At 39.7% G+C, this 24,820-nt stretch overlaps 1 protein-coding gene across 21 annotated transcripts in view; it reads right to left on the minus strand.

Annotated features, from left to right (window-relative positions):
- Positions 1–24,820, minus strand: part of Cdc42bpa (CDC42 binding protein kinase alpha) — a 209,066-nt gene that overhangs the window by 44,425 nt on the left and 139,821 nt on the right. For 10 of the 21 annotated variants that reach the window (XM_028865457.2, XM_028865471.2, XM_028865458.2 and 7 more), the window contains 8 exons: positions 18,834–19,081; positions 16,054–16,159; positions 12,268–12,392; positions 10,426–10,531; positions 9,871–10,019; positions 7,028–7,119; positions 3,661–3,737; positions 2,691–2,738 (listed from right to left, as the gene is read on the minus strand). In XM_028865457.2, the coding sequence (XP_028721290.1) occupies positions 2,691–2,738; positions 3,661–3,737; positions 7,028–7,119; positions 9,871–10,019; positions 10,426–10,531; positions 12,268–12,392; positions 16,054–16,159; positions 18,834–19,081 (951 nt within the window). The remainder of the gene's footprint in view (positions 1–2,690; positions 2,739–3,660; positions 3,738–7,027; positions 7,120–9,870; positions 10,020–10,425; positions 10,532–12,267; positions 12,393–16,053; positions 16,160–18,833; positions 19,082–24,820) is intronic. The other 11 variants (XM_028865462.2, XM_028865460.2, XM_028865474.2 and 8 more) reach the window with 3 other exon arrangements.

A 24,820-nucleotide genomic window follows, 5' to 3' on the forward strand; every position in this document is an offset into this window, starting at 1 on the left:
TGAGATTGATATTCTGGAGCATCTCAGTAAGGTTTTATATGAGACTAAAGTTTATGCCTAAACTCTGCCTACTGGAATAACCTATTTCTCCTGTTTGCCAGAATATGAGAAATAGAGAAAACAAACTCAGGAAAAATCATGAATGGGAGAATGATTCTGTGTTGTTCTAAATAACAAAATGATAGTTTTAATAGGAGATGAGCAGAAGGTAAATTTGGAGGAGCAGACCCTTGAGCAGTAAAAGTGAGAACCGTGAAGGTAACCGTGGGCCTGTGTGTGGAGAAGATGGATGATATGTAGACACAACATCAAATTAAACTTGCAATTGTGCTTAACACAAACTGTTCTTCTCTAAACATGCAAGTTGAGCTGCAATTAGGGCTAGTCCTTCAACATTCTCTTCTACAGTGATAACAGAAGACAGAGGGGATGACCAGAAGGATGGGATGTGGGAACCTACTTAATACAGGGAAAGTCACACACTATAAACACAATGCGTAATAAAACCAGATTTAGGATAAAGAATAATATAGATTCAATTATACCTTAAAAGTCTAAAGCCTAAAAATGGGAGCTATCAAACTTGGCTTTTATAGTATCTTGGATGTGGAACATGAACATATCAAAGATTTATTGCTACTACTGAAACATAATTGTGTTTGATTTTTAATGACAAAAATGAATGAATGGCTAACATTGAGAAACATGGTCACAGTCATGAACAGTAAACAACAGAAACAAGAGGGCTATAGTGTAAAGTATAAGTTAAGAACAGGATTTTTTTAAATGTGAGCTTAGTGCTAGCCCTCCCTCTACAATTCCAAAGAAGGTACTGTGGTTCATGTTCTTAGCAAGAGGAAAGCTAAGGAATAAAGATGGAAGAAAGCAGTGAAGTGAAGTCACACTGGTAGACAAGAAATGAAGTTAAAGAGGAGACAAAGAGAGGAGAACCAACCTAGCAAGGAAACATCCTGAAATTCTTGAAGGCATTTTATGATTTCTTTAAATATTTAAACACTTTATGAGCGCAGTACTATAGCAAAACTATTTGTCAGATGATCAAATGCAGGCATTGAAAGGCCAGGTAATTTCTTACAAACTCCATGCTAGAAAGTGGAATAGCCAGCTTATGAGCTTTATCAGAAACAAGAACAGAAGGACAGGAGGAACAGCAGCATCGCGCCTTGGGAAAGTTGGAACATGAAGCAGAGACTCAGCAGCTTTCGGACTCAGCTCCTTTTCACTGCGTACTAGGAATAATTCCTCTGCACTATCAGAGAGCTCGGCTCTACATCCAAGACGAGCTTATGCTGTGTACAGTGGCTGAAGAATGAGAAGGAAAAGAAGGGGAAAAGGCCATGGCGTGGGTGCAGTCATCCATCCGGAGGGGCAATCTCAGAGAGCTCCTGAGAGCAGGGGCCTGGCAGAGGGGACGCTTCACAGATCTCTAGGGAGAAGAGTTCATACACACTGTTCTTAGGTTTACTATCCGAGTGTTTATGGGAAAGAAAAGGATGGAGGCAAGAGTTTGTAAAGGAAATGTGAAAACAGTTTATTAGTAAAAAGAACTCAGTAATTTACTCAAACTTTTTCTTCATTCTTTCTAATGTGAATAATAAAAATTCATTGTTTTAACATACCAAACGGCAGACTGCAACACATAATGTCACGTTTTTTTTTTAAGACAATTATCTTTCAATTATATTATAGAATCACCCAGCATAATTTATTGTCTTAGAAACAACAACAAAAATTTCCATTTAGGAAGGAAACAGGTTTTGGTATATTTCCAAATATACCAAAAAGTCTCTGTTGTTCAGTAATTTGAAAAAAATTATATCAAGAATTTTTTTCAGTAGAAAATTATGCTGAAATCATCTTTTGTACTTTAACAAAATATTAAGAATAAAACATTTAATGAATTTCCCCTCAATTAAAATACTTATTACATTATTTGCATTTAAACTTTTATATTTTAATTTCTGGAAAGTGCTCATGTTCAACAGGATATCAAAATTCTATGTCAAGGATTACTGAGTCATCTGATGTGAAACAGAAAATGTATGTGATGGGCAGTGTAGGTAGAAAACAAATACATCACACATTTACTACAAAGTTCCAAATTATTAAATCTACAGAATTAAGACAGAATATGCTAGTTCATCTAATTGATGGGGTATATAGTGCACATGTTAATTTAAAATCACTTTCCACATTAGAAATCTGTCTGCATTAAAATTGATTATAGTCTTACTGTGTTATAACAAAACTACAAGAATTTCACTTTTTAAATGTCACTTTTCTGATTTCTCCATCAGAGATTTATGTTAAACCAACACAGAAATAGCAAGATGCTAAAAAGAAAAGGAGAAAGTAAAACAGAAACTATGAAAACCAAAAATGAACAATTTCTTACAAATAGTGACAATATTTATGTAAGCATTCTAGTCTTTCTTGCAAAGAAGGGAAACACAGAGATTCGCCAAAGGCCAAAGCAGTTTTAAAAGTGTTTCTTACTTTACTACATTTAATAATGATAAACAATTATATTTAAAATAAGAATGAAGCATTTAGCTCACATAAATTTCCAAGTGATATTTCTAAAACTGCATTACTAGGCAAATTTTTCAAATCAATTCACTGATCTTTTTTTACTGAAGGATGCATTGGTTTGAAAATTAAAGACTTACGTCATCCAAAAAATCAATCAGTGAGGATGAGGAAGAAGAAAAGGAATCCTATTTAACGAATTCAGCAATAAAAAAATAGAAAATATGGATGAAGCAATTTAATACAAACAAATAATAAATCAAAATTTTGTAAAACAATTGAAAGGCAAATGACATTTGTTCAAATAAATAAATGAGAAAAGCAGTCACTGTTGTCAAGGAACCTAGGGTTACTTTTCAAAGGATGAGTCTTCCTTTCCCAAAGGGATGAAATTCAGCTACTGTACCCAAAGTAATAAAATGAAAGCTCTCAGCAAACCACTGATTATTAAATTAACAGTACACTTCTGAAAATAACAACTGAAATAGGTCATCAGAATCTCTGCTTCTAAGTCTTCCTGCTGGAACATAAGCGATTTGAGAGGGAACCCTGTCCACTGTACTTCCAGAACTTAGAGAGCACAGCACAGAGATTCTGGATTTCTAATTGCTAAACAAGGGGATAACCAACAAGTTACATTTTCTGGCATAAAACATACTTTGATATTATACTGACCTTTTTGCAGCAGAATGTTTAAATAATAAAGAATGACAAAGAGCTACATAACCACTATTTCAGAGTACATCTAACAAGAGTGTAGGTTAGCATTTTTATCAAAAAGCAGTATGCTTAGCATAATTCTTAAAAAGGAACTGACCAGGAATGAGAGCCAGCAGTGAGCTACTGTGAGTGCTCATGCTTTCTTTGTTTCTTAGGGGGCTGAACCTGCTTTAGGTCTAATAACAACTTTAGGTTGCAGGCTGTCTGAGATATTTTTATTATATACAAGTGTGGTCATACTTTGCATAAGGATGCAGACATATCCTTCCTTCCCTTACATGTTTCTATTCACTTATTTATATGATTCTAGGTTCTCTTATGCAAGTCAATTTTAGATAGCAGAATGAATTGTTTTAAGTAGACCAGAGGGAATTCAGAGCGGCTACTTACTTCAAATTGATCCAGAGCATCGGTAGGCGTATTCAAAAATGCCAAGAAAGAATGCTGTGAGTCTTGGTGCTCTATACCTAGAAGACAGCAGCGACTATTTTTAAAGTAGAGCAATTCAAACCCATTTTCATGGGTAACCTTTCCTGTCTCAATCTATTCAAGCATTTAAAAATAAAACTACTGTTTCAAGGCTTATTGTATTAACTTTACACAGTTAAAAAAGAAAAAAATACATAGTGTTTCCTAGACTCAACAGTGAAGTTAGACTAGTTTCCCTGATAGTCCTTTGAGTCAATAGTTAACAAATTCTTTCTCCATCTAGTACAGTGGTTCTCAACCTGTGGGTCACAACCTATTCAGAAGTCTAATGGTCCTTTTACAGGGGTTGCATATCAGATATCTAACACATAAGATATTTACATTATGATTCATAACAGGAGCAAAATTACAGTTATGAAGTAGCAATGAAATAATTTTATGGCTGGGAGTCAGCACAACATGAGGAACCGTATTAAAGGGTTGCAGTGTTAGGAAGATTGAGAACCACTGATCTAGTATATCATAATAAAATAAAATATAATTTATTAGGCAATTTGAAAAAAAAAAACCTAGAAGCTTGTCTTCTAAATTCATTTACCACCCAAACAAGGTTCCTCTTTTGAAATACTTTTTAAAAAATAAATTTTTCAGAATTTACAAAATATACTTATTTCATAAATAACACAGTGATAAAATAAGTATATTTAATTAATTTCCCATCTCAGGTATTAGCTTACAAAAGAACGAAGAATCCAAAATTCAGTTTTTCTCAGGTGATTTAAAAAAAAATGAATATATACTTTTTGGCTATGATAGTAAGTTTGAATACATAATCTCAAAACAATTCTCAAAAATAAAAATGGTGATAAACACTAGGGAAGATAAAGCAGAAATAGCCTCTCACACAATTTAAAAAATTTTGAAATTTTGTGTATGAGTGTTTTTTCCTTCATGTATGTCTGTGCACCACATGCATGCAGTGCCCACGGAGGCCACAAGAGGGCATGAGAAGCCTGGAACTGGAGTTACAGAATGTTGTGAGCCACCATGTGGGTGCTGAAGAGTAAACCTGGGTCCTCTAGTAAAGCAGCCAGTGCTCTAACCACTGAGCAACCTTTCCAGCTCCTGTTACACAACTCTGACTTTTCTATCCTGAAGAGTTATCAACTGGCTTGTGTTTCTCCCCCCAGCCCCCTTTAGCGCAGGGCCGGCATTCTCTGATCTATAGTTGTGTGCATGCCCACATATGTGCATTTAGAGGTCAGAGGTCAGTTGTCTTGCTTTACTGGTCTCCACTTTGTTTTGAGAGTTCACATCTGGTCAGAAGGGCTGGTCAGTGAACTCCAGGGTTTCTTTTTGTCTCCAGTGCTGAGGTCACCGGGATGTGCTGCCCCTGGATGATGGGAATGCGGGTGCTCAGAATCTGAACCCAGGTCCTCATGCTTGCAGAGTGAGCATCTTACACAGCGAGTCATCTACCCATCACTGATTTACATGCTTCTTAATATTATTTTAATACATCAAAGTTCTCAAATAGGCAGTTCAGGAATTTATTTAGTAAACAAGTATTTGTTATGAGTCTATGATTGCTGATCTGGTTCCACAGCTAAGGCTCTTGCTGCCAAGCCTGAAGACCTGAGTTCAATCCCCAAGACCCACATGGCGAGAGAGCACTGACTCCTAAGAGCTGTTCTCTAGCCTCTGTATGTGTTCCGTGGCATGCACACCTGCCCCTCCACACACCAATAAATGCCTTTTTAAAAGAGCCTATTTTGTAGCAGGTACTGTCCTAGATACTGGGGGTAAAATAGTAAAGAAAGTATAGAAATGGTCTTTGCCCTTCTTTTGCAAACGTATTTAGAAAACACATTATACTAAGTTGTAACATAAAGAAATTTTATTTTGAAGCATTCTGAATAAAAAAGCCTTTAAGATGTTTTTGTAAAGCAATGTGCTATAAACTTAAAAATAAAAGATATAATCTAAAAATAACACAGTCGATTTGATGTGTCAGTTTTATTTGGCACAGGTGTTATTCTTGTTGATTTGCTTTTAGGACCACAAAGCCACATGTGTTACATGTTTTTCTTCCTTAATGTGCCTCTCCTCCACTGTTCATGAATTAAAAATCAAGCATTATCACTTTATCAGGATGGCTTATCCTTTTATTGTGAGTTCCAATTCACTTTTGTTGATTAAGAAAGTCAATCAATAACAAACAAAAATGTAACATCAAGTACTGTAGTGCCTTATGTGATTACTCTGTTCTCCAGAGTGTAAGTGGGCATAGAGACCCAACCAGTTTTATCCCTCTCTATGTTCTGGAGATAGGAAATGACAGAGTAACCCTTAGCCAATCAATTAATCCAGTAATTGATGATAGCCTTGCTCAGAAAAATGGATTTTGGATAATTCCATATGAAATGACCCTTTACTAAATAAGTCACATTCTGAGTTTATTTTTTACTAAATCATCACCCTCTTAATGTTCACATTATGGAAAAACTGCCTAAGAAGCTAATATCATAGGGTTATGACACACTCTGAGCTAATTCCATGTGAAAAGAAAAATGAAAGTTCTCAAGAAAACGCTGAGAAGATCTTGGAAATCACTGAGGACAAGGAATGTAGTCATCAGACTGGAAACCACATCCAACACCCAACTCATCTTCATTACTGAAACAATTAATATTTGCTTCAGTTAGCTTTAGTCATTTTATATGGTTTCCTGACCGTCCATCCTGTACCCATACGATTTTGTAGACTGCAGGCACACGAAAAGTTTTAATAAAGTAGTTCCAGCACTTAGGGGAAGGGACAAGAGGATTCTAAATTCAAGGACACCAGGGACTACTCAGTAAGACTGTCTCCAAAACAAGATCCCCTTTTTAAGTTTCCTCACTAAGTTCTGATGCTAATGTACATCACCACTGCTGAAGTGACTACCTCACATGATGACATGGGAGAACACTATAAATACATCACAAAATGCTTTAATCCCAATCTCAAAAGTTACTCATGAAATACTTTGTAACCCTGAAATAACAGTCAAATTTATGGCAAAGTGGTCACTTCCATAACTAAAAATTCTTAATCTAGTGTATATTAACTAACACATAGTAGCTCAGTAGTCTGCATGTGTGCGTGTGCACATGTGCATATATGTGTACACATGAGTGTGTCTGTGCATGCGTGTGTGCATGTGTGTGGTGTTTGCATGCATGTATGGTTGCTAATGTAAGGAATTCTCCATCTACACAGTAAGCTGGCTCTCACGAAATAAAGGACATTCAGAACAGCAAGTCCTGACACAAACACATTCTCATACCCTTTTCAGATCTAAGCTCTTCAGTGTCCTTTATCAGCTGCTCAATTTCCGACAGCAGTTCCAAGTTCTTCTTCTCTGAATCTTTCAGTTTACTTAAATAAGCGGGAAAAGGAAAACAGTCATTAGTTCATTTTGTGTAGCTCAGCTTATTTGCTTTAAATGTCTGTGAGGCTAAAGTAGAAGACCGTGAACTACTGCACACAGGACAAATGCAGCCTGCCACCTGCTATTATACAGACGCTCATTTCTGTGAAGAAGATGGCGGCCAGGGCTGAGATGCAGTCTAGGAGAGAGGACTCGACTGGCATGTGCAGCATGGGAAAAACATAAGGACAGGAGAGCTGCTGCTGTGCTGGGGCCACAGAGCTGAGCAGAGGAGGAGTCTACACGGGCCTTCATAGAAAGAGCTCGCTGACCCTGAGCTAAATTATTCAACTGGACAACACTATGCTGTTAGACCTTGCTCACGCATCACCGTGTAACTGGAGCACACACATGCATTCCTAACTCTCGCTGACTCAGCTCTGCGTTAGGAACAAAGGTTAGAGTGTCCTGGGAAAGGGAGAAAAAGAGAACACTTATTCAAACCACGCCACCGAAAATGACATCCATAGTTCTCTACACAAGGGTTACTTCAGTCTCCAGAAAAATTTCTCTTTCAGTGCTTCATACGCATATTTAAGTAAAACATATGTAACTTGTGCCTATGTCATTTACAACAAAAAGGCCATAATTCAACAGGAGTGGGTTTGTCCTCTGATAAGAAAAGAATGACTTCAGCTCAAGTCTCACGGCATCATGCTACTTCAAACCAAATCTGTAGACCTGTGTTTCTTCTCATGCTTTTGGAAGTTTTGATATTTCTGAGCCAGATGGATTTTTTAATTTATAGGTTCATTTCTAACGTGAACTTACTGTTGTTCCACTGTTGCCCACTAACTGATTGTTTTCAAAGATTTATTTATCTTTATCCACAAGTATGGATCTGTGCCTGTGTGAGTTTATGTACACCACATGCATGCAAATTCCCTAAGAAGGCCAGAGTGTTTGGATCCTATGGAACTAGTTACAGGCAGCTGTGAGGTGCGTGATCTGGTTGCTGAAAAATCAAAACTTCGTGCCCTGCAAAACCATTAAGAATGCTCAATTACTGAGCCATCTCTCCAGTCCTGTGACTTATTTTTGAACCATCTTTATATTTAATCCAATTACAATTTTTCACTTTTATCATTTCTGTATCTGCAATAGAATTTGCTGCTGTTGTGACAAGAACTGACAGGTATGTTTACTAGCTAACTGCCCTGGATACTAGGAGTTTGCTTATTTTAAATAAATAAAGGAGCCTGAAAAATAATCATAATTATTTCACCATTACAAAACTTAACATCTCAAAAAAAACCCAAACCAAACCAAAAACCAAACAACCCCAAAAAAACCAAACCCCCCCAAACTTAACATCACTAAAATGAGCATCTGTAAAAGCTCTATGGCAGAGGCTGCAATTTTCAGGTGTTTGTATTTGTTCTGACAGTAAAGTTGTATTCTATACAGAATGTGAGAGTATTTCAGATTTAACAGAATAAAATTTGAGCCAACTAAACTTTACAAATAAGGGAAAAAATAAAGAGTGAAATATTATTTAAAAATAATAAACCATCTATGGATAAGCTTAAAGAAAACAAGGCTGTGTGAGACTTTGACTAGAATTACATCTTTTCCTTTTCAAATCTGCACAACTGTTTCTGGCCACCAATTTGTGTGCATTTGTCTGGGTGCGTGTGCACTGTTGTATGTGATGTGTGTGTGTGCTGGGTGTGTGTGTGCACTTTGTGGAATTTGTGTGTATGTGCTGGGTGTGTGTGGACACTGTGTGAATTTGCGTGTATGTGACTGGGTGTGTGTTGCACTTTGTGTGTATTTGTGTGTATGTGTCTGGGTGTGTGTGTGCACTTTGTGTGTATTTGTGTGTATGTGTCTGGGTGTGTGTTGTGCACTTTGTGTGTATTTGTGTGTATGTGTCTGGGTGTGTGTGTGTGAATTTGTGTGTATGTGTGTGTGGTGTGTGCACTTTGTGTGAATTTGTGTGTATGTGTGTGTGTGTGTGTGTGTTTGTGTGAATTTGTGTATATGTGTCTGGGTATGTATGTGCAATTTGTGTGAATTTGTGTGCATGTGTCTGGGTGTGTGTGCACTTCGTGTGTATTTATGTGCATGTGACTGGGTGTGTGTGTACACTTGTGTGCATTTATGTGTATGTGTCTGGGTGTGTATGTGCACTTTGTGTGCATGTGTCTGGGTGTGTAGTGCACTTTGTGTACATTTGTGTGTATGTGATTGGGTGCCTGCACCAGGTGTCTTCCTCAACAGCTTTTCACCTTAGTCTCAGAGATGAGTTTCTCACTAACTTTGGAGTGCACTGATCTGGCCAGGTGTCTAGTGAGCCATGGAGCCCTCCTGTCCCTGCCTTTCCAGCCTGGGAGTCTGGGATTACAGGCAGATGCCATGGCTCCAGCTTTTTCTTTTTTCTTTTTAAAATGTGGGGATCAGAGATCAAACGTCAGGTCTTCATGCTCACAAGGTATGCACTGTACTGACTGAGCATCTCCCCAAACCTGATCATCACTTTTGTTGGCTGGGGGCAGAGCTGGGGGTCAGACGCAGGGCCCTGGGCATGCCAGGAAGCACTGTACTATTTAATAGTATTCCCAACCATGTGATGATCACTTTTTGTTTAAAAAACAAATACAAAACAGCAGGTAGGCAGCTAAACATGCAACTTTGTTCCACATACTTTTCAACAAACTTATAAACTATTGTTATAGGACTAAATTATTGGTCCTTACCATTCTGTTATGATGTTAGATGCTTTAACTTTATTTAGCTCTTCCTGGATGGCCTGCTTAGCTCTTATTTCTGCGTCCAGAGCTGACTGTAACTCTAGTCTAGCTGACATGTCCAGTTTTGCAAAACGACGCATTTTCCAGGGCATATCCTATAGAATAATAAGATTATGCTTTAGTTCTTCCTACTTTATTCTGAACATTTAAATTTCATAACACAAGTGAATCTAGAAGCTACTTTATATCACTGAAACTGAGTGGAACTGGCAAGTAATTTGTGAAAATGCATTTTTCATCAAATCCAGAAATAACAGTAAATATGTATAAATGAAAATAAGTAACTGGTTTTTCTTCTCAGCTCCTTCAATAATGGCTAGCTGTAAAATAACAGCTAACAGTGACATTTTCTATTTTCCTAAACTGGAAAAGACCTAAACTAACTTATTTCTCATGACAACTCCTGCAGCAAGTGAAAGCCTGAGTAACTGGTCGTTAGACACAGTGAGCGCTTCCTGCTCTCTGAAGAGGCGAGCGTCCAGGTAAGGCGGTAGAGCTTACTGTTGCTCGGGTCCCCAAGCTGGAATTTCTTAATGCTTCTAATTCTTCTGTCATTTTAGAAGCTAAGGCCTGAAGATAGCCTCGCGCATCCTTTTCGTCACTCACCCTGGAATATACACACAAGATGGACATGAAGTACAAAGTCAAAGACAGAAAACTTCAGTGGTGTATGTAAGTTAAAACTTCACTGAGAACTAAGTCCCAAACCCTAGATACTTAAAGAACCCTTTCAATCACCCTGGACCACAAATGATAACTCTTTAGATCTCACACTGAACAAGTGTGGGGCTTTCTGAAGACTACTAAGATTTCTCCTTATGTGGATTCTGACATTTTATCTCACAAAAAAACATGCATACTTTCTTTAAAGCTGATGTAAATTGGATTTAGGAAATTTAAAGTACAATATTCTGCAGAAATCAGGGTTATGCTATAACAAAATACTCCTGTTTTCTAAAAGTATTAATATTAATAATAATGATTGTTATTAATCATGCAGGCCCACACATTTTTTAAAAAACAAATTTCCTACTGTTGAAATTTCTAGTTATTTCAAACTGAATCGTGGGCCAATAAACAAATGTACCACAATGCTTCACTGTGACACTTAAGTCTATTTTATTTATGTTTCTTCACAATACTTTGTATTTAGCATCTTAAGTTGGCAGTTATTTTCCTGTAGTGTTTAGATGATGCTACTCTTTTCTTCTGGAAGACCAAGAATTTGAGGTCAGCCTTGAGTATGTGATGAGAACTGTCTTTTGAATGAATGAGTAAATGAATGAATGAGTTACTGAATGAATGAATGAATGAATGAATGAATGAATGAATGAATACAGATTGCTTCCTTCATCAGGATCACTTCCCATTCTCCAGTCACTGGAAAACAGAGAGGTGGTCTAGAATAACAGGTTTTAGAAAAATCAGTTATAAAGCAATTTTTCAGCTCTATCTTTTGTTATTTACAGATCCATGATCAACTTGGCTAAATGTTAAAATGGCTCTCTTTAGAAATATAAACCCAATGATGTGGATATAAATTAAGCATTAATGAACTAACAGTTGTATTTTTTGGTAACACAGTAAATTTCTACAATCTGGGCACGTCTGCAAGCATTAGTTACCAGAAGAACTCTACAGTTAGGTCAGTATAGATATATTTGGGTTATCAGAGTAAAGTTACTTAATACATTTTATTCACGTTTGATTTAAAAGGGATGTTAGGAATTTGAAAAGGGAAATTGAAAACTGATTAAACTCAAAATTAATAACAGGAAATTAAAATCTTCAATAAATAATTAACTGGTTTGTAGATACATAAAGTAACTATTCTGACATAAAGTTAAATGGGTAAAGATTTAAATAAATACAAAAGTTATTAGGAAATAAAAGTCTTCAATGGATTCTGCTTTCTCCACGTAGTATAAAATATGCAGATTTTTATAAGCATGGTAACAAGCATGTAGTGAATCAAGATGACAAAATTCATACACCAAATAATCAAAATTAGTCCCAAGAGCAGAGGAAATAGTGTGTGAGGCTAAGCCGCAGTCACTTAAGTTAAAAATGCCATGCCTGAACTGATATACTTGCAAACACAGTATTGTTCACCTTCTACATTTTTCTCAGGCTATCAGTTGCTTAAAGTAGTCATAAATATGCAGTTTTGACCTTAGAAAAGAATATCAAAAGCAAGTGGATGTGTTTCTTGGGTTCTTTAAAGGCTCACCTTTTCCATTCTTGTAAAGTAACTTACTTTCCACCAAACAAAGAAGAGGAAGGGTGTTAGGACTTCTCAAACCCCCGCCCCTCCCCCCCCAGCACATCTGGAAGAGCACTCACCACTGGATTATCTCTGTGATTTGGGCTTCCCAGTGAGCAACTGATTCTTTCTTGTCTGCTAGATCCTTGACCTCTTCTTCTAAGTGCTGGTTGCGTACACTTAAGTTCTCATACAGCGTGGTCAGCTGGAAGGCAGTGTGAAGGCGTGAGTGGCTTTTAGCAAGAGGACTTCCCAGGACTTAGACACCCGTTGTTCCATCTAATAATGCATAATCCTCCACTAAAGTGTATGTCTTTTTACTATTCCACACTACACTGAAGACAGAATTTGGGAATGATGAGCACTTTGAATTTTCCTGCTTTCTTTGCTTTTCCTCACATCCTACATGAAACTGGTTCTAATTATGAATATTCTTCATCTACTTGAAAAACATCACCCAATCTCCAGATAACAACCTCTCTTCCTTCTCTGCCACCCCCCACCCTCCTTTTTCTGCAATTGCCATGTTAACTTTAAAAAAATCTTATAAAGAATCACAAGCACATACAAAAATGGTTTTTTTGAGTCACCATGTGGGTGCTAGGATTCAAACCTAGATCCTCTAGAAGAGGAGCCAGGAGATATATGACCTGTGACCCAGGGAATATGACCCCTTTTCAGACCTCCATCAGCACTGTGTGCATATGATATACAGACATGCAGGCAGGCAAAACATCCATGCACACAAAATAAAAATAAAGGTTTTAACAAAATAAAAGGAAACTGTGCACAAATGAATGTCAGTCCAAAAGAACAGAGAAAATGAAATAAATCAGATAATGTACTAAACAGTAAAAAAAAAAAAAAAAGATGCTGTAAGTGAACTCTCACGAGCCCAACACCCAACTTCCCGACTACCACACCTCAACAGCAATCTCTTATCATTTGTGCTCCAGGAAAAAGAATGTGTTTTAACCATATAAACTTCTTTGTAAAATATATTCTTTTAAAATGATGCTCTTTCATTTTAAATATAAGCATTTTGTACCTAAATTTAAGAAACCTGGGTCTGGGGAGATGGCTCAGTCAATAAATTTTTGTTGTGCCAGCATGGGGACCTGAGTTCTGGGCCTCAGCACACGTGTGAAAAGGCCAGGTGTGGCCGGGTGCACTGTAACCCCGGTGTCTGTAACCCCAGCACAGGGCTGGAGTAGAGGACCGTGGCCGCTCACTGGCCATCTAGCCAAGCAGTGACTCCCTCCTGGTTCAGTGAGAGACTTTAGCTTTAAAAAAAAAAAAAAAAAGAGGGACATTTACTGAGGAACACCTAGCTTCTACTCACCTACCTGTGCATGCACACACACACACACACACACACACACACACAAATGTACACACACACACACCACACACAAATGTACACACACACACATATATACCACACACACAAATGTACACACACACACCACACACAAATGTACACACATATACCACACACAGATGTATACATATATACCACACAAATACTTTAAAACAAACTTCCCATTGTTGAAATTTCTATTTATTTCAACATGCTAAAAAAACAAAACAAAAAACCCAAACCACCCAGGTTGGTTGAGTTAAATCATGATCCACTGCGAATGTGTGATATGCTTGAAGTATTTTATTTCCAGGTTTCTTCATGAAACCTAACATGCAACATTTGACTCTGGCAGTTACTTTTTGTGGTGTTTGGAAGGTGCCTTTCTTTCCCTCCTGGATTGCTTTTTTCTTTTCCCCTACTCAGAGTTCAGCTTTCAGTCTTTCACCCCGAGCACCATATGCCTTCTCTGGCTGCTTTTAGTATCCTATGTCGGCTCCTGCTTTGGGCAGGTCCATGACTGAGAACCTTTATAGTTTTTGGCATTTAAAAACGTGTACCTGTTTACACACACACACACACACACACACACACACACACACACACACACACACACATTTTGAATAATTTAGGCCATTAACTTCACATATTGTTTCTGTAACAGTCTCACTCACCCTCCTTTTGGGAAACCCATTATCTGCATGTTAATTTTTTTTATCATTTCATCATCTTCCATACCTTTATGCTCCCTTTTTGGTTTGTTTGTTTTTGGGAGCCCTGCCCAAATCTAATCGCTTTTATTTAGTTAGCTGTTATTTACTGGTCTGTTTCTAATATGCTGCTAAAACTTTCTATAGCGTACTTTGGTAATTTAATTTTTCAAAATTCGGTTTGATTATTCTGCATAAACTCCAGTTATTTGTTGAAATTCTTCACCCTGTCTCCTTGCTTGAACATACAACACAGTTACTTGAAGGCCAGCTCATGAGCACGGCAGGCTGAGCTCGCACACTTGTGTTGATGCCGACTGTCCCGTTTCCCTGCCCTCGGTCAGCTTTGCGGTGACTGTCTGGGTTTGCTGCCCTGCACGGCAGTTTCTCCACGCATGTCACACGTTACCGGTGGAAATTCTCTTGAGTTAAAACACTCAGGCTGCTGCGTCCTTCCACTTCCTGACGTGGTCCCCAGCTGCCACCAGCTGCTGTGTTTCTCTCTTCCTTATGTTTCAGAGATCCTAGGTCGCCTTTTTAACATGTCAAGTTGATGGGCGACAATTTTTCTGAGAAAAGCTATTCACAGAACTGTTCTGTGATGAGAAATCACACTGTCCTTAATTTTATAGGTCATCTTGACTGGGACAGAGGAACCCAGATATTTGTTGAAATGTTATCATGAATATGTCTGTGTGGATATTCATGGATAAAACTGTTATTTGTGTTAGCAGTGAGTACTGAAGACTGTCTTCTTCAACTGAGGCGGACACACTCCAGGTAGAAGGGAACTGACAAGTCTGAAAACTCTGTTTTCAAGGAGAGACTGCAGCAATTCTTTGGTCTTGAGACTGCCGACGACTGGACTAGACCAGCACCAGAGGCTCCCTTAGACCGCCAATGAATGAATGGACTAGACCAGCACCAGAGGCTCCCTTAGACCGCCAATGAATGAATGGACTAGACCAGCACCAGAGGCTCAACCAATAATAAGACAGACAGAAGAAACCAATGAATAATGACTAGACAGACAGAGCTAGACGCAAAATGAATGAAGAACACAGAGGCTCCTTAGACGCCAATGAATGAATGGACTAGACTAGCACCAGAGGCTCCCTTAGACTGACAATGAATGAATGGACTAGACCAGCACCAGAGGCTCCCTTAGACTGACAATGAATGAATGGACTAGACTAGCACCAGAGGCTCCCTTAGATTGCCAATGAATGAATGGACTAGACCAGCACCAGAGGCTCCCTTAGACTGCCAATGAATGAATGGACTAGACCAGCACCAGAGGCTCTCTCATTCTCAACAGTGCCAACTGCAGCTGTTAGGACTTGCTGGAGTCTGTAACTTTAGCTAATTCATTATGATTAATAAGTCTCTATCTATAAAGCCACATGTCATACATACACACACAAATGAGCTGGGTATGGTGGTGCATGAATGTAATTCCAGCACTTGTGTGTGTGTGTGTGTGGGGGGTAAAGGCAGGAGAATCAATAATTCAAGGCTAAATTCATCTATAAAATAAGTTCAAGGTTAGTCTGGGTTACATGAGACACCATGTCAAAAAAGGTAGTGATGGGGAGGGGCACAGGAGGGCAAAAAGATGGGAGAAGCTGAACGGAGAGTCTGACAGCGATGGTGTAACAAGACCTTGTCACACAGACACTGACACCTTGTGAGGAGGACCATTAAATGACACACAACACAAAGTGACAATAATCATGACTAAACCACAGTTCATGACACCCAGCATGTACTAGACCAAGGGAGATTGAATCACTCACCTTATCAAGTTCACTCGTTAACTTTTTATTTTCTTCTGTTAATAAGACTTTTTCCCGTTCATATTGTTGTTTGAACTCATTTTCAAATTCTTCCCTTTCACTTTGACTGGCACAATTCAAAACAGAAAAGCAGAAAAAGGAAGTGGATCAAAAGTTAACCAAAAAAAAAAAAGTATTTTTGTAACATTTATACAGCAACTACATAAGAATCGGACTGAAATACAGGACAGTCACATAGAACAGAGTATGGTGACATGTAAGGACAGGCCGCATGAACAACCTCTCCAAGAATCTACAATGTGTTGGGCATGATAACACATGCCTTTAGTGCCAGCACTCAGGAGGCAGAGGGATCATGGAGTCTGAGACCAGCCAGGTCTGCAGAGTGGATTCTAGGCCAGCCAGGGCTACACAGTAAGTCTCTGTCTTGACTTTTTATGATGTAAGAGTGATGGGCTGGCTTATTTAGTCATTTAACAAAATTTCTAAATCATCTGTTATTTACCAACAAATAAATTCCTGTGAGTTTTATAAACAGGCGCTCTTAGAGAGTTCACACAAGCGCAGGAGAAGAAAATGAGTAAGGGAATGAATTTCAGATGGGTCATCACACACTGAGCCTGCAGCAGGTCACTGGCCGCCCCCCAGCTGCCTTCCTGTCAATGCCAGTGCCCCCCAGAACGCCCTCTCAGATGCTCACATCCTCTCCCAACATTCTCCCCGAGTACTTAACCATGTCACCTGGTTTCAACTACTACCTACTACATCAGTGGTTCTTGGAATCCACACTGGAAACTTGCCAGGGCTTTAAACTGCTGTCTTAATATATCCCACACCAGTGTCTCCCAAGCATTTCACACCCAACACTCCCAACTCAACACAAAAACCAGAATCACCTCCCTAGCTGACTTCACCTGTGCCCACTTAGAATCTCTTCTTTTCTACAGGTAAAACTACACATGCCTGAGTAAGGCTCGTCTCTTCATTGCTCTACTACCTTCCTTCCAACTCTACTGAATCATCTATTGGGCCAGTTTCTGTCAGATTACAACTGCGGTATCATTTCTACTTAGTAAACACCCACCGCCCCACCCCCCCATACCTACACCACCACCACCACCACCACCACCACCACCACCACCACCACCACCACCACCACCACCACCAACGAAGAGCACAGTAACTGGAGGTAAACTTCTCCAGCTCCCATTTCACTGCTTGTTTGTGCAGTAACAAGTTCAAGCACTAGTGTTACTTGCACACTGTTCCACCGGCTCTCCTTCAGGGCTCTCATGACCATTTTTCCACTGAGACTGTTGTTATCAAAGTCACATGATGCTAAGCACAAGTGCCATTGTGTAATTCTTTTCACAATATGAGGTTATCTATACACCGACAGAGTTGACGCCCTTTCTTGATTGGGGTCTCAAAAACCACACTTGTCTGGTTTTCTTCTTATCGTTCTCTCTCTATTCACTTTGCTAGTTCTTCCTCATCTCCTAGGCTCTAAAGACAGCAATGCCTCAGAGCTCAGTTCTAGGACCTTCTATGCTCATTCACTAAATGATCGAATTCATAGCTTTAAACAGCACAGGAGAATGACACTCAGGATTATATTTCCACCCCTGTAACCAGCCTACTCCACACATCTACCAAGCAGCTGAAGTTCATTTACAGTGAGCTCTTAACATTCTTATGGCCTGAGGCCTGCTCAGCACACTGAACAGGTGGGCTGTTCTCACATAGTCGCATACAGTTCACACTCTATTTACTCTTCACTGGGATGTCACCTGAGTTCAAGCTCCTCCAGCCATCTCCTCTTCCCTTTTGTGCACAGAATTTAATCTTCTCATCAATGGCCATTTCCTTCTGCATGTCTGTTCTCAGCCCAGATCATTATGTACTGTGCTCTACACTTCCTTATGGTCTTTATTGTCTCACCAACTGAGAGCCAGTTCCAGGAGGACAGCCTTTGGAAGTCATTCTGTTCACTGCCATACTACAGTATGTACAATAGCACTTTGCATTTGTCAAGAATGCACCAGAATGCAAAAATGTGGGCTTCCAATATAAATAATACAGGATGCATGCCAAAAAAATCTATTCCGTTGCCTGAAACCTAGAACCTGAGTATTACTGATAATTCCCCCTGCTCTCTCTTCTCATAGATGCTCCCTTCTGTCCTGCAGATTCTGTCTTTTCAGCAGAATTTCTGAATCTATCTATCACACTTTCTTCCAACTTCAGTATTACCTATGGACTACTACCTCATTTTACAGCTGGATTCCTCTGGATCCTTCCAGTCATTCTCTACAAGGTAGCAAGTGACCATCCCAAAATATAAATACTATCATGTAACTTTCCTTACATTAATTCACAAATTTGCTTGTGTTTTGCTTTGTTTCCTATCTCATGTCTCACCACTCTGTTTTTCTATGTGTGTATCTGCCACAGTAAGTAGCACTTGTTTTCTGAATGTGTGACATTTCCTTTCCTGTGGGTCTCAGCCATTCGGCCACCTCTACATGGACACCCCCCACTTCCTTCTTCCTAACTCTTGAGGTCCAGCTCAGATGCACTTCTTCCTGGAAAGCCTGGAAGGCCCTTCTTGCACCTCTCCCATCTGCTTCCACCCTTACCCCTCCTCTGCTGTCTTTCCTGCCGCAGGACGTTGCCCCTACTGGAGCTTGGCTATACCTACTGCCTGAGTTTCCCAGGACTTGGCACACAATATATACTTAGCAGATATTTGCTGGATGACAAAATAATTTGATTCTTACCTTTCTCTTCTGGTTTTCTCCAATTTGTCTTTTAAAACCATAATTTCTTTGTTGAGAGCAAGTTGCTGGCCTTCGGAGTCATGCAGCTCCTTCTTCAGGTTCTTAATCTCACTTGCATGTATTCCTTCTCTTTTAGATATTTCTTCTTCATAAAAGATACTTTTCTTTTCCAAGTCAGTCTTCAGTTTAGTTATCTCTTGTTGATGTTCTATGCTGCATATTCCTGGTGAGTAACTAATTTGTTTTTGCTATATTCATAACAAAAGATTAAAGAAACAAAATAAGAAGTAACTCTTTTCTATCAGGGACTATATATGCATATATCATATATATATATGTATTCTCACACACAAAGATGGACATGTAAGGCTATTATTTCTCTGTCACATATTACAAATACTTTCCTCAGTTTTATATTATTTTATGGTCTATGTCTCTAGTGATTTCGAAAGTCTGCACGCTAAGGTCAGAGATTAATCTGAACTTTTTATTGGCATTTATATGATTTTCTTTTGTTTTAAATTTGTCCTAGCTTGCTCCCTAGTGCCATGATAAAGACTACGACCAAAAGCAACTTGGGGTTTATTACATCCTATAGGCTAAAGTCCACCATGGAGGTAAGTTAGGGCAGGAACTAAATCAGAACACAAAGGAGTGCTGCGTACTGTCGTGTGCTCCCTGGCTTGCTCAGCCTGCTTTCCCATACCGCCCAGGACCACCTGCCTAGATACCACCTCCTCAAGTGATCTGGACCCTCGTACACAAATCACTAATCAAGAAAATGCCCTCTAGACTTGCCTCTGGGCAATCCGACAGAGGCATTCTCTCAATCGAGGTTCCTTCTTCCCAGACGACCCTAGCTGTGTCAAGCCCATGAAAACTAACCAGCAAGACATTTAAATATTTGTCGAGGATTACTGTCAAGGATATATAGAAAAAGCCTAACCATTTTATACCTAATAAGCAAGAGTCACAAAGTTTACATTACGTTCATGTCTTTAAAAGATTAAAATGGGGGCGGGCATGACTGAGTTAGAACATACAAGAAAAGAAAGAGGGCTTTTTGTAACTGTCTAGAAAGAAATTACAAAAGGTCTAAACATCTTCATATCTAATTAGGTAGAAAAACCAAACCAAAAAAAGGTCTCTTAACTTCTAGGGAAAGACATTAAAGAGGAGGAGAAAAGTGTTTTTCTGAGAGAGAGTCTCACACTTAGGCCATGAAGGAACTCACTAAGTAGTCCAGGCTAGCCTCACATTCACCCTGCTTCTGAAGCCTAATACTTGAGTTACAGGCAAGAGCTACTGTCTTAGTTAGGGTTTCTGATACTGTGATAAAACACCATTACTAAAAGCAACTTGGGCCAGGCAGTGGTGGCGCACGCCTTTAATCCCAGTACTCGAGAGGCAGAGCCAGGCGGATCTCTGTGAGTTCGAGGCCAGCCTGGTCTACAGAGTGAGATCCAGGAAAGGCGCAAAGCTACATAGAGAAACCCTGTCTCAAAAACAAAAAAAAAAAAAAAAAAAAAAAGCAACTTGGGGATAATGGGTTTATTTCAGCTTAGAACTCTCAGGTCACAGTCCATCACTGGGGGAAGTCGAGGCAGGAACCTGGAGGCAAGAACTGAAGCAGAGCCATGGAAGAGCACCACTTACAGGCTTGCTCCTCATGGCTTGCTCAGCCTGCTTTCTTGTACAACCAAGGACCACCTGCTGAGGACATTGTACTGCCCACAATGAGCTCAGCCCTCAGACATTTATCATTAATTGAGAAAATGCCCCACAGAGTTGCCTAGAGTACAATCTTATAGAGGCATTTTCTCAACTAAGATTCCTGCTTCCTAGGTATGTCTAAATTTGTGTCAAATTAACAAAACCCAACCAAGACAGCCATCATGCCCAGCTGGAAGGGGAAAAATTTGGTTAAAATACATTGGTTTAGAACTCAGAATGAGATCTTCTGTGTGAATATTGCAGGAGTAACCAACTACTTTCTGACTGAATTTAAGGCCTGACTCATGGAATGGAACTCACGCCTAGTACTGTAAACATGGCCAAAACCAGGTCTCTAGCGACAGCCTACTAGTTTTGCTAAATGGATATCAAACTGCCTTCTAACTACTTAATTTTATACCTGAACTATCAGCCCCCATTGCATCAGTTTCTTTATTCGGTGGGTGGCCGTTAATACAGAGACAGACTCACCACTGGACAGTACAGAGTGTAACAGACAGTGGAGTGCTCAGCCCTAAATGTGACATCGATATCAACCCTCCCCACAAGGCTTAGAGAATACCAAGAAAGAGAGGGAGGAAAGTCTGTAAGACATAGACATTGGGAAAGACTACTTCAAAACAGTGTCCTGGACAAGACAGGGCATGTGCTCATGAACGTGATCACAGCAGCTGTGGCTGCTTGTACAAGACCTTCCCAAGACCAAGCCAGTCAAAATTCCAATGCAGATCAGGGAGGGGACCATAAGGCCCCACACTTAGTTAAGAAGCTGCTGGCTACTGGGGGAAGGAAGCAGTTTACTCAGAGGTATTGCTTCTGGTAAATTGCCTTTGCATGGTGGATGGCCTTATATCTAAGTACATGCAGGCAGCTTTAGTTGGACTCAGTAGGGTAATGAAAAAAAAAAAAAAGACATGAAGTTGGCATGGGAATTCAGTGAGAAATTCTGGGAGGAGTTCGAGAGAGACAGGATGGATATGATTAAAATATATTGTATAAATGTATGAAATTCTAAAAAGTAAAAAAATATATTTTAAAAGGAGAGAAGAAGCAGAGTCTGAAGGCTTTTCTAGTTACTGTATGAAACATAAGCAGAAACACACAGGCCAGAAATTGCAATAGTTCCTGAGTTTTTAGTTTCTCAGGGTCATTCTTTTTTCCTAAAGTGTTGTCCAAATGTACAGCAATAGAATTTTTAAAACTAAAAGAACACATGAGTGTAAGCGTATTGACAACAAGAGATCAGGAGCGGAAGACACTATATTCTTTGGGAGAAGCCAGTCATTAGGACAGAAACACGGGTATGCTGGCTAGTTTTATGTCAACCTGACACAAACTAGAGTCATCTGAGAGGAGGGAGCCTCAATTGAGAAAATGCCTCCATAAGATCAGGCTGTAGGCACGCCTGTAGAGCATTTTCTTAATTAGTGATTGACAGGGGAGGGCCCAGCCCACTGTGGGTGGGACCACCCCTGGTCTGGTGGTCCTGGGTTCTATAAGAAAGCAGGCTGAGTAAGCCATTAGGAGCAAGCCAGTAAGCAGCACCCCTCCATGGCCTCTGCATCAGCTCCTGCCTCCAGGTTCCTGTCCTGTTAGAGTTCCTGTGCTGATTTACTTCAATGATGAACAGTGCTGTGAAGTGTAAACCAAATAAACTCTGTCCTCCCTAAGTTTCTCTTGGTCATGGTGTTTCATCACAACAACAGAAACCCTGACTAAGACAACTGGTGATAGTTGTTGACTTCATGTAGAGAGAAAAACACCATCTCCCTCTCACATGTCCAGTATGTAATTTAAAGCGCGCACAGACACATGCACGCACGCGCAGGCTAAGGGCACCCACTGCAGTGTGGTCATTCACTAAGGAGCATTTACCATGAGCCAGATGCAGACCGTCCAGTGTTTCTGGATGTGAAAGTCTGCTTGAACTGCGGGGAGTCAGCGCCAGTCAGGCTCCTGCCCTTCCAGAATTTTTGTCCATGTGTGTATGTGTGTGCCTGTGTGCTCCATATGCAGTGCTATGGAGAGCAGAAGAGTGTGCTTGAGTCCTGGAGCTCTGGTTACAGGGCGTTACCAGCTGCTCAAGTGGGGTACTGAGAACAGAATTAGAGTTTCCTGGAAGAGCAGGGAGTGTGCTCAACTACTGAACCTCTCCAGCCCCAATTTCTCTACCCTCTTAAGCATGGGAAATGGTACTTGAACACACTTCTGAAGCACCACTGTCTGCTCACCTCTGCCATATTTTCACAATTCTTTCTTTCTTGTTTTTTTTTAATTGTACATCCCAGCCACATTTCCCCTCCCACCTCTCCTCCCACCACTTCCTCCCACCTCCCCTGAATCCACTCCTCCTCCATGTCTGTTCAGAAAGGGGCAGGCCTCCCATGGGTGTCAACAAAGCATGGCATATTAAGCTGCAGTAAGACTAAGCACCTCCTCTTGTACTGAGGCTGGGCAGGGCGACGCAGCGTGTGGACTAGAACATTTTCACAATTCTAGTCACATCAAGAAGATGTTTGCTTCGCTGTTCTGCTTAGCTGGCTGTTGGGATGGCAACAGTATGTATAACAAATCTCAAAGAAAACTTCCCCTGAAATTAAAACCCGACACGATTACTAATTCAAATTACAGATGAATCATGTATTGTGTAAAAATTTTAAAAGCCAAATAAGATAATGAAAATGAAATTAAATCGTGAGTAAAAACAAACAATCTGCCATAAAACAGTAAGTTTCCTTGCCAGTAAAGGTGGAAATTGAATATATTAATAAATTCCTTGTCTTGACAGGTTGAAAATCCAAATGATCCTCTCAGCAGGTACTCCCAATTTTTAAACTATTTAATAAGATCCAGTAATTCAAAATATTTTAAGTCAATTCAAAATAATACGTGTCCATCAGCTATGTACAAAGATTCCAAATTCCCCACTCCCTCCCTTCGAAGACTTCTTTTCCTCTCCCCACTCCTCTCTCTCCTTGCTGTCCTAGCAGGTGTGAAGTGGTGTCTCGTTTTGGTTATAATTTGCATTCCCCTAGTAATTACTGACAAGACATCTTTTCACATGTTTGCCCGCCATTTGTAGACCTTCTCTCATGATATAGCCGTTCAAACCTTCTGCACATTTTCCTCTGGACCGGGTTGTTGATTTCTGCTACCACAGGGCTGCAGCAGTCCTTCATGTACTATGGACACCAACACATGACCAGATGAATACCTGACAGGTATTTTCTTGCACTCCGTTTCTTAGTAGTCTTTCAGTGCCATGCACTCGGTTTTGATGAAGCATCTTTTTTCCTTCTGTTGCTTCTTCTGTCTGTGCCATTTCTATGAATCTACTGTCAAGTCCAAGTCTAAGAATTTTATTTTTGTTTCAAATATTAAAGTTGATTGCCTATTTTTAAGTTAATTTTTACATGTGGTGTGAGGTTGCATTCACACTTGCATATGAACATCCAGATGCGCAAACATATCTGTTAGAGCAGTGGTTCTCAACCTGTGGGACATGACCCCTTTGGGAATCCTCTATCTCCAATAAATATTTACATTACAATTCATAACAGTAGCAAAATTACAGTTACGAAGTAGCAACAAAATAATTTTATGGTTGGGGTTCAGCACAACATGAGGAACTGTACTGAAGGTCTTAGCGTTAGGAAGGTTGAGAACACTGTTAGAGGCTGTTCCTGGGCAGGGGAGATGGTTCAGCCATTAAAGGATAGGCTAACAACCAAATCATCAGCAGACTATTCCTTCCCCACTGAACAGAACATTTGTCAAAAGTTAAGTGACTGTAGGTATATGCACTTATTTCTGGATTCTTATAATTAAAATCCAGTAGTCTATCGGTATAATTGTATTATATCACAGAATAAGTATACTGAATTATTTTGACTTTGCTTTCAATCTTGAAATTGCAAATTCTGAGTCCTCCATCTTAAGACTTCTTTTCCAAGATCATTTTGGCTATGTAGGCCCTTGCAATTACATATGAATTTGACAGTTTTGCACAGGAGGCTACTGGAGTTTGGACAGAGGTTGAATTCAAGTGTACATAGCGTGGGTGGTGCTGGCGCCTCAGCGCTGCCAGGTCCTCCCATATTCAGCACGTCTCGGCACTCACTCAGTCTTCCTCTAGGCCTTTACTTCAGGACGCAGAATTGAGTCCTCCTTGGCTAAACTCATGCCGAGGAATTTTATCTTTTTCTAAATAGATGCTACTGTGAATGTGAATGGACTTGATTTCTTAGCCCCTC

Source organism: Peromyscus leucopus, chromosome 15 (assembly GCF_004664715.2).
Source record: "Peromyscus leucopus breed LL Stock chromosome 15, UCI_PerLeu_2.1, whole genome shotgun sequence".
NCBI classification, from domain to species: domain Eukaryota; kingdom Metazoa; phylum Chordata; class Mammalia; order Rodentia; family Cricetidae; genus Peromyscus; species Peromyscus leucopus.